The 15,803-nt window shown below is 42.3% G+C and overlaps 1 protein-coding gene across 1 annotated transcript in view; it reads right to left on the bottom strand.

Moving 5' to 3' along the window:
- Window positions 1-2,685: 2,685 nt before the first annotated feature.
- The window catches only part of LOC140737353 (cytochrome P450 2C23-like), an 85,176-nt gene continuing 72,058 nt past the window's right edge, over window positions 2,686-15,803 (bottom strand). Inside the window, exons 9-10 of the mRNA XM_073063804.1 lie at window positions 14,568-14,709; window positions 2,686-6,519 (exon numbers count right to left, since the gene is read on the bottom strand). Of these exons, the coding sequence (XP_072919905.1) occupies window positions 6,338-6,519; window positions 14,568-14,709 (324 nt within the window). The 3' untranslated portion in view covers window positions 2,686-6,337. The remainder of the gene's footprint in view (window positions 6,520-14,567; window positions 14,710-15,803) is intronic.

Here is a 15,803-nt window from a genome sequence, read left to right as displayed (position 1 = left end):
TCCTTTCCCCTGAAGAGCTGTGTTCAGCGTGTTCAGGTCCGCTATCATGTCTACCATGAAGTGTAGCTTTTCCAGCCACTCTGGCTGTTCCAGCTCAGGAAAGGTGAGCCCTTTGCTGCCCAGGAAAGTTTTCACTTCTTCCAGACACGCGACAAAGCGTTTCAGCACCTCCCCTCTGGACAGCCACCGGACTTTGTTGTGCAGCAGGAGATCAGAATATGCGCTTTCCAGCTCGTCCAGTAACAAACGGAATTGACGGTGATTTAAACTTTTTGCCATTATTTTATTGACAATCTGAATGACAACATCCATTACTTCTGTGCATTCCGGAGGAAATGTTTGAGCGCACAGTGCCTCTTGGTGCAAGATGCAGTGAAAAGTCAGCAGCTTTCTGTCCAGCGACTTCTGCAGTAAAGCCACAAATCCCTTGTGCGCTCCTGTCATACTTGGTGCCCCATCAGTAGCTACTGACACCAGGTGGGTGGTCTTTATTCCTTTGGCTCTTAAACAATTCAAGACAGCCTCACAGATGTCCTCCCCCCGTGTTTGGCCTTTTAGAGGTATCAACTCAATCATTTCTTCGTGTGGCCCGGCAGAGTTTACCTACCAACAGAACAGCGCTATTTGTTCAATATCACCTTTGTCTTTAGACTCATCACAGGCAATCGAGTAGGCCACAGCTGAATTGATGTCTTTAATTTGCTGTCTTGTGATGTCTTCTGCCAGTTTTATGGTTCTGTCTTTGACAGTCTTTGCAGAGAGGGGCACATCCCTGATTTACTGCACAATTTCACTCTTGTTTTTAAAGTCCGTGAATAGATGTTCTGAAATCTTAATGAAAGATTCTTTTATATATTCGCCATCTGTAAACTGCTTCCCGTGCCTGACTATTTCCTGAGCGGCAACAAAACTAGCATATGTAGTTGATTTTCCAGACTTCATCCGCTTCTTGAAATGATTTTTGCTCAGATCAACCTTCCGCATCAGTTCCAAAACGGCTTTTTTTTCTCTCATCCCCATCCGGATATTTTTGAGCAAAGGCTGCGTATTTATTCTGGAAATGTCTTGCGACATTTGACTTTTTGTTGTTTGCTAGTTTCTCATTGCATATTAAGCATACCGGTAAACCAGTCTCGTCAGCAGTGAAAGCAAATGAATCTGCCCACGTATCATTAAACGTTCTGTTTTCTTCAGTCACTTTTCTTTTTTTAGAATTCTCCACAGTTAGCCTACCTTGGATCGAAAAATTAAAGAAATCGCGCACTGGCGGGTGTCAGGCATTGGCAGTGGTGACGTATATTAATAGCGACAAAAACACGTTTTATTTAGATTATACAAGATCACCGTAATCTTCAAATTTAGAATTACATTTCAAAAACTAACAAACTAACATAAAATACATTTTAATTAAATACTCATCATTTATTTTCCAAAGCCACAGGGAGCCGCAGCACAGAGATGAAAGAGCCGCATGCGGCTCCGGAGCCGCGGGTTGCCGACCTATGGCCTAGGTGATAAGTAAAACCAGGAGAGGGGGAGGAGTGAGGTATCACCTGTCATGTTGTACTTCTTTTTTCTAGATGGAATATACTGTAGGGAAGTGTATAATCATGCACTTTGGTAGAAGGATAAAGGCATAGACTGTTTTCTAACAGGGAGCAAATTCAGAACAATGTACACAAGATGCTGGAGGAACATAGCAGGTCAGGCAGCGTCGATGGAGATGAATAAACAGTCAATATTTTGGGCCAAGACCTTTCATCACCTGGCTCTGCTTTCCTCTCCTCCTTCCCTTTCTCCCATTGTTTACTGTCCTCTTCTATCAAATTCCTTTTCTTTTCAGCCCTTTACCTCTTCCAGCCATCCCCTCCCAGCTTCTCACCATCCCACTTACCTTCCCCCTCACCTGTTCTCACCTATTACCTGCCAGCTTTGCCTCCTGTCCCTCCTCTTTCACCACCTTCTTATTCTGGCTTCTTCCACCTTACACACAAAGACAGGATGATCATTTTGAGGATTAAATTGAAGGGTCCACTCTACTCTCTCCTCCTCATTTTCATCATCCAGCCAGACATCCCTGTTCCCCAGCCCAGTAGCAGGATCATCACCCACTTCATCATGGCTCAAACCTTACAGGGTCAGGCTGCCAACCAGCCTGGCATGCAGTGCCCAAGAGCTGTAGTTTCATTGGCTGACAAGATATCTTTATATTCATATCCTCTAACTTTGTGATCCTGCTCTGAGCCATCAATGGTGATTCTCTCAGAATAATACAGAATTGACTGAGATTTTCCAATTCATTCTTGTGACCGGCTGTCGTTTTATACTGATGTCTTAAAATTGCTGCAAACAGCCAGAAAGTATCCCGCCAGCTATCCTTTCTCCTGGGAAATCCCAGTGATTTCAGTATGGAAACAATATGTTGTCCCATTTCAACCCCAGCGAAATATAACTGGTCTGACCAATGTACTGTTATCCCATAACCCACCAGTAGATTAGCGAGACTTCCAAAGCCTGCTCTTGTATCTGTTCAATCAGGGAGTCTGATTCTCTCAAAGGTCCACTCTTTTAAATAACTTCTTAAAGAAATGCATTTCTGCTCAAAAGGCCATATCCTGCTCACAGCGCCAAATGTAACGCAGAATCAGGTTCGTGGGTCCAGCAAATGAGACAGAAAACATTGGCTTCAAATGAGTATATTAATCATTTATTTACGAACAGTAAAAATTTTACCACACATTCATGTACCCCAAGTTACAGACACTACAAAGCTGAATATTCTACAAACATACTTAGTTAACAGTGTGCTCAGAGCATACCTTCCCAGTGGCCATGTACACCACTTGCCTTAAACAAAAGAGAGCTAGAACCTACCACACATGCTCTCTAGTATATATACCTGGGATATTTGAAATTTGACACCAGGCATCTAACCAATGGGAAAAGCAGCTGCAGTTTCTAAACTAATCAATCATGTCGGAAGCAACTATCGACAATCAGAATAAACCACGCCCCTTACAGGATACCTCGTCCCTCTGTATCACCTCCTTAAATAAGAAGGCACAGTAATGCCTCACTTCCTGAGGAGATTGAGCCAAGTGAGGCTCCCTACCCACTCACCCCCATCTTCTCTACTTTTACCTTAGGGTGGGGGCCACCAGCCTTTATCCTCGCTGGTCTGCCAGAGCGACATTCAACCTCAGGAAATATGTAAGTAAATTCCACACATTTATTTATTTAGAGATACAGCTCGGTAATAGGCCCTTCCAGCCCAACAGGGCCGTGCCACTCAACTACACGCATGTGACCAATTAACCTACTAACCCATATATCTGGAATGTGAGTGGAAACTGGAGCACCTGGAGGAAACCCATGCAGTCATGGGGAGAACATACAAACTGCTTGCAGTGTCAGGAATTGAACCCAGATCGCTAGCGCAGTAATAGTGTTGTGCTCACCACAAATGCTACCATTATACATGCATGTACCTTGCCTGTTATATAGTCGTCATCTCCTGAGTTTTACAGATTACAGGATAAATTTAAATACCCGGTCCTTAAATATTACTCTCCTCGAAGAGGGCCACGACCTTGTTGTGGTTTGAGGCTTGTGTGCCTCAATGACTCAGAGAGCTAACATAGAGGACTCAGGGTTTATGATTTGGCTCCTGGTAGGGTCACCCATGTCAAAGAATAAAGGCCAGATTCAGAGTGGTCCACCAGTCCTCCAGGTTCAGGGAGTTCAGCTCAGGGTGAACAACCCTGACTGGTCAAACAAAATTGTTATGGAAACAGCATGAAGAATCCCTCTGCATGTGAGTGTGACAGAATACCTGAGTCTCCATCTGGACTTGCGTGACTGTCACTAGTGGAAACCAGAGGGAGCCACTGACATGATGAAGGAAGCCCCGAACACCACCGGAGATGGAGGAGCTTCATTGCTGCTCTAAATGCTGGCGGTGTAATGGGCAGTCAGTCAGTCAGTAAGTAATGTTACTGTGTACAATAGGCTGTCCTGAAATACACACCAACTAGCCTGGCATGGTTTACTAAATTATTGTAAGAAATTGCTCATCATATGTACTGACTGTAATATAAATGCTTGTGGTCATGAATATTGACAAGTTAGCTTTTATTTATTTAGTGTAATCAGTAAATACACGTCTCGACTTATTAAAATTTAATGTGGTTTTCCATCACCATGTCTGAGATGCTGAAGTGTTGGAATGGACAGTAGTTTTGATGGACTGTCGATGATGGTCTCTGCAAGATTTGCTGTTGCTTGCATGGTGGTGGGGAGGGGTTGATGCCTTTGCTGGAGCATGTGGGGAGAAGGGGAGGGTTGATGATTTTGCTGCTGATTGTTAGGGGGAGGGAGGCTTTGGGGTTCTAATGTTATCTGTCATTCATTCTTTGCGTTTTTCTGTTTTGTGAATGTCTGTGAAGAGTAAGGATTTCAGGTTGTATACTGTATACACTCTGATATTAAATTGATGTTATTTCTGTGTGACCAAATAGAAAAGTATGATCTTTTTAAGTGTGAAATGTATTTGAAGAATATTTAATAAAGAATATTATAACCGCAAATTCTTTATAATCAACAGCATGATGATCACAATGTGAGATTTTTATAATAACACAGTGGTTTCAACATATCCTGTGATTTCTGAATAACTGATACAACATATAAGATTTCTTTAATATAGATTCCCCAAATCGGGGCTGCATTGGCAGATTAAAGATTTGAATTTTTTTCCCACATTTACATCGAAGCAGAGTGAAATATGTTGTTTGCCTCAATGACCATAGCAATCAGTGGATGAGCTAACACCCACACCTCACGAAGCCTAACCTGTATGTCTTTGGTTTGTGGGAGGAAACCAGAGCACCTGGAGGAAAGCCATGTGACGACAGGGAGAATGTCCAAACTCCCTGCAGACAGCGGTGGGAAATGAAGCAGGTCACTGGTGCAGTAATAGCATTATGCTGTTGTGCTACACATTAATGTTCCTGAGGATGTCAACCTCTGTTTACTGACCAGAGCCATTTCAACACTCAGTCTGGGATTGCTGACTCTGGGACACTGTTGTGTGTGCTGCTTCACTGGCTCTGTCGCCTAGTGAACTGATGTGTGTTGAGCAGCCAAGGGGGAAATGGATCGGCCATGTTGAAATGGTGGAGCAGACTTAACAGGCCAAAAGGCCTAATTCTGCTCCTTTATCTTATGGTCTGTTTCACCACCACATGCGCCCAGGTTCCCAAACTTAGTTGAATATCCTCTCTCTACTTCTGCACATATTCTCTGGCTTCAAACACCCAGATATTCAGCTGAGCTCCAAACCAAATGGTCTTCTAAAGATGGGGGTCAAACCTCTTCGGTATTAGAGCTACACTCACTGGGTGTGTGACAAAGAATCCCACTCTTCTCTGAAGTAATGACAACTTGACTTCCAGCTACAGAGGATGCAGAGGCATCAGAGGAATTGAACCAAAGGGTTAAAACATGTGAATTCTGCTTTTAGTAGTAACATAGGACTGCCTGTGGACTCCAGCTCTGGATTTGGCGGAGGAGGGGTTTGCTCACGAAGGCTTCCCCATGAGTGGGTATTGCTGCAAGGCAGCAGGGGTTTGAGGTCAAGTGTTTTTCTTCTCCCAGATGAGTTGCCAACCACAGCTGATGAGCCCCATCCACCCAAAATGTTTGTATATTTTTGTTGGCTATATTTATAACTAATAATCACTGTCAAAAAGGCACTAGTTGTGGATAATAATAAACATGAGAGATTCTGTACATGCTCGAAATCCAAATCAATGGATACAAAATGCCAGAGGAAATCAACATGTCACATAGCATTAATGGAAATGAATAAACAGTCGTTATTTCAGACTGCGGCCCTCCTTCAGGTCTGGAACGGAGGAGGGAAGATGTCAGAATGTGAAGAGGGGGTGCGGAAGAACGATAGCTCAAAATTGATAGGCGAAGCCGGGTGGGTAGGAAGGAATCTGATAGGAAAGGAGAGTGGACCATGGTAGAAAGGGGAAGAGGAGGTGATAGATAGGTGAGAAGAGTTAAGAGGCGAGAGTGAGGAATAGAAGAAGAGGAAAAGGGGACTTTTTTTTTAGCAGAAGGAGATGCCGTCAGGTTGGAGGCTACCCAGATTGAATATAAGCTGTTGCTCCACCCTGAGGATGGTCTCACTTTGACACGAGGTGGCCATGGACTGACATGTTGGACTACAGTGAGAATGAGTAAATGGGAAATAACCAAATTTTGTGATGTTAACGATACACAAGTAACTAAATAATCTTTAACATCAACTGCTAAAATTCAAGGTGATTTAGCGAGGGACAGCATAGAACTCATACACATGGGGTACAACCAGAATTCCACTTGCATCTGGTGAGGTGTCGATATCCTTGCGATCGACGACAGGCTTGAAGACAAAGTTCTGCAGGAGAGTGGTCAAAAAAAGGAAGAGTTCCATGCGAGCCAAAGATTCTCCCAGGCACATTCTTTTCCCTGCAAGAGTAAAGAAATGTTCTTGAAGAAAAATTTGTAAAAGGTTAGTTACAGCACTCAGCACATAATTACTTAAAATATATTTCATAATTGGAGACCTTTTTCCTGTTCCTTTGTTTACGGTAAGATTAGAGATGGATAATAAATATACCGGTGACATCATTATCTCATGAATAAAGTTAAAAAATTCTGAGTTAGATAATAAGATAGAGGTGCAGAATTAGGCTTTTTGGCCCATCAAGTACTCAGTGCCATTTCATCATGGCTGATCCCTCCCAGCCCCAATCTCCTGCCTTCTTCCTGTTTCCCTTCATGCCCTGACTAATCAGGAATCTATGCACCTCTGCTCTAAATATACCCAATGATTCAGCCTCCACAGCTGCCTCTGGCAATGAATTCCACAGATTCACTGCCCTCTGCTAAAGGAATTCCTCATTTCCATTCTAAAAGGATGTCCCTCCATTCCGAGGCTATGTCCTCTAGTTTTAGACTCCCCCACCACGGAAACATCCTCTGCACATCCATTCTGTCGAGACCTTTCAACGTTCGATTGGTTTCAATGAGGTCACCCTTCAGTCTTCTGAATTCCAGTGAATAGAGGCCCAGAGCCATGAAACACCCCTCATATGACAAGCCTTTCAATCCTGGAATTATTTTCATGAACCTCAATTGAACACTCTCCAATTCAGCACATACTTTCTCCTTCTCAGATAATGGGTCTAAAACTGCTCACAATACTCCAAGTGAGGCCTCACCAGTGCCTTACAAAGTCTCAAGATTACATCCTTTTCTATTCTAGTTGCTTCAAATGAATGCAAACATTGCATTTGCCTTCTTCACCACTGACTCAACCAGCAAATTAGCCTTTAGGGAATCCTGCACAAAGACTCCCAATTCCCTTTGTAGCTCAGATATTTGAATTTTCTCTTTGTCGTTTATTTATTTATTTATTTTACCAAAGTGCAGGACCACACACTATCCGACACTGTATTCCATCTGTCACTTATTTGCCCATTCTCCTAATCTGTCTAAGTACTTCTGTAGCCTCTCTACTTCCTCAAAACTACCTGCCCCTCCAGTTATCTTCATATCATCCACAAACTTGGCCACAAAACCATCAATTCCATCACCCAAGTCATTAACATAAAACATAAACATAAAAAGAAGCAGACACAAAATGGAACCCAGTGGAACACACTAGTCACCAGCAGCCAACCAGAAAAGGCCTCCCTTATTCTCACTCTTTGCCTCTTGCCAATCAGCCAATGCTCTGTCCATGCTACAATCTTTACTGTAATACAACGGGCTCTTGTTAAGCCGCCTTATGCGCAGCACCTTCTTAAAGGCCTTCTGAAGATCTGAGTACACAACATCCACTGATTCTCCTTTATCTATCCTACTTGTCATTTCTTCAAAGAATTCCAACAGATTAGTCAGGCAAGATTTTCTATTAAGGAAACCATTCTGACTATGGCCTATTTTATCATGTGCCTCCAAGTCCCCAAAACTACTTCCTTGACAATTGACTCCAACATCTTCCCAACCACTGAGGTCAGATTAATTGGTCTATAGTTTCCTTTCTTCTGCCTCTCACTTCTCGGAGAGTTGAGTGACATTTTACTTCTTTCATTCCTCCAGAACCATTGATTCTTGGAAGATCATTCCTAATACCTCCACAATCTCTTCAGATGCCTCTTTCAGAACCCTGAGGTGCATACTATCTGGTCCAGGTGATTTACCTACCGCCATACCTTTCAGTTTCTCAAGAACCTGCTTTCTAGTAATGGTAACTTCACACACTCCATGACCCCTGACACCTGGAACTTCCACCATATGCCAGCGACTTCCACAGTGAAGACTGATGCAAAGTACTTATTCAGTTCATCAGCCATTTTCCTGTCCCCCATTACCTGCTCTCCAGCATCATTTTCCACCAGTTTGGTATCTACTCTCATCTGTCATATATACTTTATATATCTGAAGAAACCTTTGGTATCCTCTTTAAAATTATTGCCTAGTTTACCTTCATATTCAATTTTCTTCTTTATGACATTTTAGTTGACTTCTGTTGGTTTTTAAAAGTTTTCCAATCCTCTAACTTCCCAGTAATTTTTGTTTTATTATATGCCCTATCTTTGGCTATTATGTTGGCTTTGGCTTCTCTTGTCAGCCATGGTTGCATCATTCTGTCTTTAGAATACTTCTTCCTCTTCGGGATGTACATGTTCTATGCCTTCTGAATTGCCCCAGAAATTCCAGCCATTGCTGTTCTGCTGTCATCCCTGCCAGTGTTCTTTACAAGTCATTTTGGCCACCCCTCTCTCATGCCTCTGCAATCCCCTTTCCTCCACTGTAATAACGATATAACAATTACAACACGGAAACAGGCCATCTCGGCCCTTCTAGTCCGTGCCGAACGCTTACTCTCACCTAGTCCCACTGACCCGAACTCAGCCCTTAACCCTCCATTCCTTTCCTGTCCATATACCTATCCAATTTTACTTTAAATGACAATACCAAACCTGCCTCTACCACTTCTACTGGAAGCTCATTCCACACAGCTACCACTCTCTGAGTAAAGAAATTCCCCCTCGTGTTACCCCTAAACTTTTGCCCCCAACTCTCAACTAATGTCCACTTGTTTGAATCTCCCCACTCTCAATGGAAAAAGCCTATCCACATCAAATCTATCTATCCCCCTTATAATTTTAAATACCTCTATCAAGTCCTCCCTCAACCTTCTACGCTCCAAAGAATAAAGGCCTAACTTGTTCAACCTTTCCCTGTAACTTAGGTGCTGAAACCCAGGTAACATTCTAGTAAATCTTCTCTGTACTTTCTCTATTTTGTTGACATCTTTCCTATAATTCGGTGACCAGAACTGTACACAATACTCCAAATTCAGCCTTACCAATGCCTTGTACAATTTTAACATTACATCCCAATTCCTATACTCAATGCTCTGATTTATAAAGGCCAGCATACCAAAAGCTTTCTTCACCACCCTATCCACATGAGATTCCACTTTCAGGGAACTATGCACTATTATTCCTGCTGTATTCTACTGCATTCTTCAATGCCCTACCATTTACCATGTACGCCCTATTTGGATTATTCCTACCAAAATGTAGCACCTCACACTTATCAGCATTAAACTCCATCTGCCATCGTTCAGCCCACTCTTCGGGTACATATCATTTTAGCTTCTTCTCAAATTGCAGGGTGAATTCTATCATATTATGATCACAGACTCCTATGGATTCTTTTACCTTAAGCTCTCTAATTTATGACTTGTATTATTCTTTACAAACTGAATGTAAAACTTTTTTGATATTATAATCACTGTTCCCAAATGACTTTTAATTGATGTAAGAGATACTCATTGTTGGAATCTGGAGTAAGAAATAAACACTGGAGGAATTCCTTCAGTATTTTGTTTCTTCAGAATCAGATTTAATTTTACTGGCATATGTTGTGAAATTTGTCGTCTTTGCAGCAGCAGTACAATAACAATAGAGAAAAATACATTAATTACAATAAGTGTTAAGTAGTGCAAAAATAATAAATTTAAAAATATTGTGGTTGTGTTCATGGATTCAATGTCCATTGAAAAATCGGATGGCAGAGGTGAAGAAGCTGTTCCTAAAACATTGAGGGTGTACCTTCAGGCTTCTGTACTTCCTTCCTAATAGTAGCAATGAGCAGAAGGCATGACCAGGGTGATGGGGTCCTTAATGATGGACACCACGTTTCTGAGACATTGCTCCTTGAAGATATCCTGGATACTATGGAAGCGAGTGACCATGATGAAGCTGACTTGAGTTTACAACTCTCTGCAGCTTACATCAATCCTGTACAGTAGCAGCTGGTTAGAATGCTGTCCACAGTAGAAACTGTAGAAATTTGAGAATATTTTTGGTGCCAGACCAAATTTCCTTAAACTCCTAATGAAATATAGCTGCTGTCTTGCCTTCTTATGAGCTGCACTGATATGTTGTGCCCAGGTTAGGCCTATTTTTTAAATACATACATAGCTTATTTCTGATTGCCCTCGAACTAAATAGCTTCCTAGCTGTGTCAGTATCACATTTAGGCCCCACCAAGATTTCTTTTCTCACACTAAAAAGGACATTTATTTATCTATTTAATGATACGGAGCAGTGTAGGCCCTTCTTGCCCTTTGAGACACACCACCCCAGCAACCTGTGACAACCCCGATTAACCTTGCCCCAATTACAGGAATATTTACAATTACCAATTAACCTACCTGGTATATCTTTGGACAATGAGAGGAAACCAGAGCACCAGGGGAAAATATGTGCATTCCACTGGGAGGATGTACAGAGACTCCTTACAAAACGGCACCAGAATGGATCTCTGAACCTTAGAACACCCAGTCTGTAATGGCATTGTGCAAGATGCTACGCTACTGTGGCGCCCAAATTCATCAACCAGTTCATTTTTTAGTCACTTCATAGCTGGCATTATTGAACTAACTCTTAAAATTCCACTTTATTGAATTACTAAAATTTAAATTCTGCTGCTCTCATGGTTGGATCCAAACTCAAATTCTGAATCAATAACCGTGCTGACCAGTTATTCGCAGTAATCAATACCCAATATATTCCGCCCTTGTTCCATCATCAGGGACCCCCACCACCGAGTTCATGCTCTCTTCTCACTGCTGCCACCAGGAAGAAGATACAAGACCCTCTGGACTCATACCATAAGATTCAGGAACTGTTATTACCCCTCAGCCATCAGGCTCTTGAACCAAAGGGGAAAACTTCACTTGTCCCATCATTGAAATGTTCCCACAACCAATGGATTCACTTTCAAGGACTCTTCATCTCATGCTCCGAATATTTAATGTTTATTTATTTATTTTTATTAAATTTAATTATTTTTGTATTTGCAGAGCTTGTTGTCTTCTGCACTCTAGTTCAACATCTGAGTTAGGCAGTCTTTCATTGATTTGTTATGGTTATAATTCTATACATTTATTATCTAGACAATAGACAATAGGTGCAGAAGTAGACCATTCAGCCCTTCGAGCCTGCACCGCCATTTTGAGATCATGGCTGATCAATTCCTTTCAATACCCGGTTCCTGCCTTGTCCCCATATCCCTTGATTCCCCTATCCATAAGATATCTATCTAGCTCCTTCTTGAAAGCATCCAGAGAATTGGCCTCCACTACCTTCCGAGGCAGTGCATTCCAGACCCCCACAACTCTCTGAGAGAAGAAGTTTTTCCTTAACTCTGTCCTAAATGACCTACCCCTTATTCTCAAACCATGCCCTCTGGTACTGGACTCTCCCAGCATCTGGAACATATTTCCTGCCTCTATCTTGTCCAATCCCTTAATAATCTTATATGTTTCAATCAGATCCCCTCTCAATCTCCTTAATTCCAGCGTGTACAAGCCCAGTCTCTCTAACCTTTCTGCGTAAGACAGTCCAGACATCCCAGGAATTAACCTCATGAATCTATGCTGCACTTCCTCTACAGCCAGGATGTCCTTCCTTAACCCTGGAGACCAAAACTGTACACAATACTCCAAGTGTGGTCTCACCAGGGCTCTGTACAAATGCAAGAGGATTTCCTTGCTCTTGTACTCAATTCCCTTTGTAATAAAGGCCAACATTCCATTAGCCTTCTTCACTGCCTGCTGCACTTGCTCATTCACCTTCAGTGACTGATGAACAAGGACTCCTAGATCTCTTTGTATTTCTCCCTTACCTAACTCTACACCGTTCAGATAATAATCTGCCTTCCTGTTCTTACTCCCAAAGTGGATAACCTCACACTTATTCACATTAAACGCCATCTGCCAAGTATCTGCCCACTCACCCAGCCTATCCAAGTCACCCTGAATTCTCCTAACATCCTCATCACATGTCACACTGCCACCCAGCTTAGTATCATCAGCAAATTGATGTTATTTTTTATGCGTTCATCCAAATCGTTAACGTAAATGGTAAACAGCTGTGGTCCCAATACTGAGCCCTGTGGCACCCCACTAGTCACCACCTGCCTTTCCGAGAAACACCCATTCACCGCTACCCTTTGCTTTCTATCTGCCAACCAGTTTTCTATCCATGTCAATGCCTTCCCCCCGATGCCCTGAGCTTTGATTTTACCCACCAATCTTCTATGTGGGACCTTATCAAATGCCTTCTGAAAATCGAGGTACACTACATCCACTGGATCTCCCCCGTCTAACTTCCTGGTTACATCCTCGAAAAACTCCAACAGATTAGTCAAGCATGATTTACCCTTGGTACCCTTACTATGCCAGTAAGTAAATGAATTTCAGGGTTGTAAATGGTGATATGTATATGCTTTGATCATAAAATTTACTTTGAACTTGTGATTCATCATGGAATACACCTTTGAGAAACTACGAACTTATTTATGTGATGTTTCTTAAATTAAATTGGAAAGCTCAAAAATCCTTACACACTGGGTGTATTCTAGAGATATGGAATATAGAAAATATTAATTTCAACAGTATCCAGCCTTTAGATCTGAATATATATTGTAGATTGAATTTTAAATTCAGCACAAAACAATGGTCTTCCGGGAACTGTAGACTGGGGTTGATTTTAATCCGGGAAACACCCCGTTCACCTGACATACTTGTATATGGATGAATGCAACTGAGAAGCAATGGTGATTAGTATTCAATCTGTGGTGTCAGGAGCGTTGGTGTGAAGATTTAGGTGTTTAAAAATAATATTGATTTATTGTTTGATTGAGATACTGCACGGAATAGACCCTTTCAGTCCTATGAGCTGCTTCACCCAACAATCCCCCAATTTAATCCCAGCCTAATCACGGGACCATTTACAATGACCAATTAACCTACTAAGCAGTAAGTCTTTGGACTGTGGGAGGAAACTGGAGCACCCAGAGGAAACACACACCATCATGGGGAGAATATACAAACGCCTTACAGACAGCAGCGGGAATTGAATCCAAGCCACTGGTACTGGAAATGATTGTGCTGACCACTACACTACCATTCCGCCCTAAGTGAAGCATTGTCAACCCAATGTATTGAAGTAAACAATGTTATTGTAAACATTGAAACTGTATTGAGTTACCGTTGATTTTAAGGGTATAAAACTGTGATGTACTTTGTGTTTAGAGGCCTATTCTAAGAGTGTCTCCAGTATAATGACCTGCTGCTTGCTTTGAAATGTAAAGACTTCAATGTCTCTCTGGTAACTTAATTCACAGTCACAACATTGGGTAATCCTCACTGTGTGAAGTTCGTGTGTGCTGAAGTGAACAATCTACTCCTGCTTCAGTATAAAGGAATCTCTTCACGCACACTTTGATGTCTGGCTCTGTCTGACTCCAGTTAGTGTAATGTGCCCAGAGTCAGCACCTCAGTTTAGGAAGGTCTACAGAAAGCAGCAAGTCTGATGATTGGGATCATTTTGGGTTTCAGCAAAGAATTGTGATGCTTTGAACTTTGACTTATTCTGCGATCAGCCTTTCCTTGGGTGGAGAACAGCAGCAGCCTGTTACACCGTTGGTGTTTACGATCATAATGGATCTGATGGTCTTCAGGCCTTCCTTCATCATGTCAGTAGCTCAGTTTTCACTACTGTCAGGCAAGTCCCTGGTGAAGACTCAGGAATACTGACGCACTCAGATGTAGAAGGATCCTTCATTGCTATTTCTGTTTTAGAACATAAGACTTAAGACACAGAAGCAGTATTAGGTTAATTGGCCAATCAAGTCTGCTCCGCCATTCAATTGCCTATCAGGTTTCATTACCGGTCAGAGTTGTTCGCCCTGAGCTGAACCCTGGAACCTGGATGACTGGTGGACTGCTGTTGGTCTGGCCTCTGCCCTTTAATCTGTTTGACATGGGTGACCCTACCCAGCGCCAATGCATAAAGCCCTTTCTCCTTCCAATATAGATCTCTGGGTCATTGAGGCATGCAAGCCTCCAAACGCTATGACAAGGTTGTGGTCCTCTTGCAGGTAGGCAGAGAGAAAAGGCAATAAAATAAATAACTGTATATGTATACCTGCTGAGAAAGCCACAAAATTTTCATTCTTTTTGAAACATCCATTTTCATCAAGGAAATGGCTTGCATTAAATGATTCCGGTGAATCCCAGAGGCTGTTGTTTTTCAGAACAGACGAAAGAACGGGGATCACAAGCATGCCCTAAACACAGAAGCAAGTTCAGATATGGTAATGATCAAAACTTATGTCAGATGCACAAAGCAACAATTATCTCAACACATTAAAAGAATAACTGATGACGTTATACATCCCAGGAACGATGTACTGCAGTGGCTGATGTGGTATTGATCCTCGGAGCACAGAATGTAATACATTAGAAACATCGAACATAGAAATATAGAAAACCTACAGCACAATACAGGCCCTTTGGCCCACAAAGTTGTGGCAAACATGTCCCTACTTTAGAAATTACCAGGCATACCTATAGCCCTCTATTTTACTAAACTCCTTGTACTTATCTAAAAGCCTCTTAAAAGACCCTATTGTATCTGCTTCTACCACCGTTGCCGGCAGCCCATTCCACGCACTCACCACTCTAAGTAAAAAACTTACCCCTGACATCTCCTCTGCACCTTCTCCCCAGCACCTTAAACCTGTGTCCTCTTGTGGCAACCATTTCAGCCCTGGGAAAAAGCCTCTGACTATCCACATGATCAATGCCTATCATCATCTTATACACTTCTATCAGGTCACCTCTCATCCTCCTTCGCTTCAAGGAGAAAAGGCCGAGTTCACTCAACCTATTCTCATAAAACATACTCCCCAATCCAGGCAACATCCTTGTAAATCTCCTCTGCACCCTTTCTATGGCTTCCACATCCTTCCGATAGTAAGGTGACCAGAACTGAGCACAGTACTCCAAGTGGGATCTGACCAGTGTCCTATATAGCTGCAACATTACCTCTCCGCACCTAACTTCAATTCCACGATTGATGAAGGCCAATACACCATACGTCTTCTTAACCACAGAGTCAACCTGTGCAGCTGCTTTGAGCGTCTTTTGGACTTGGACCCCAAGATCCCTCTGATCCTCCACATTGCCAAGAGTCTTACAATTAATACTATATTCTGCCATCATATTTGACCAAACAAAATGAACCACTTCACACTTATCTGGGTTGAACTCCATCTGCCACTTCTCAGCCCAGTTTTGCATTCTGTCAATGCCTCGCTGTAACCTCTGACAGCCCTCCACAGTATCCACAACACCTCCAACCTTTGCGTCATCAGCAAAC

Source organism: Hemitrygon akajei, chromosome 12 (assembly GCF_048418815.1).
Source record: "Hemitrygon akajei chromosome 12, sHemAka1.3, whole genome shotgun sequence".
In the NCBI taxonomy this organism is placed as follows: Eukaryota; Metazoa; Chordata; class Chondrichthyes; order Myliobatiformes; family Dasyatidae; genus Hemitrygon; species Hemitrygon akajei.
Note: the sequence above shows the minus strand (reverse complement) of the source record. Positions and strands in the feature narration are given on the sequence as shown.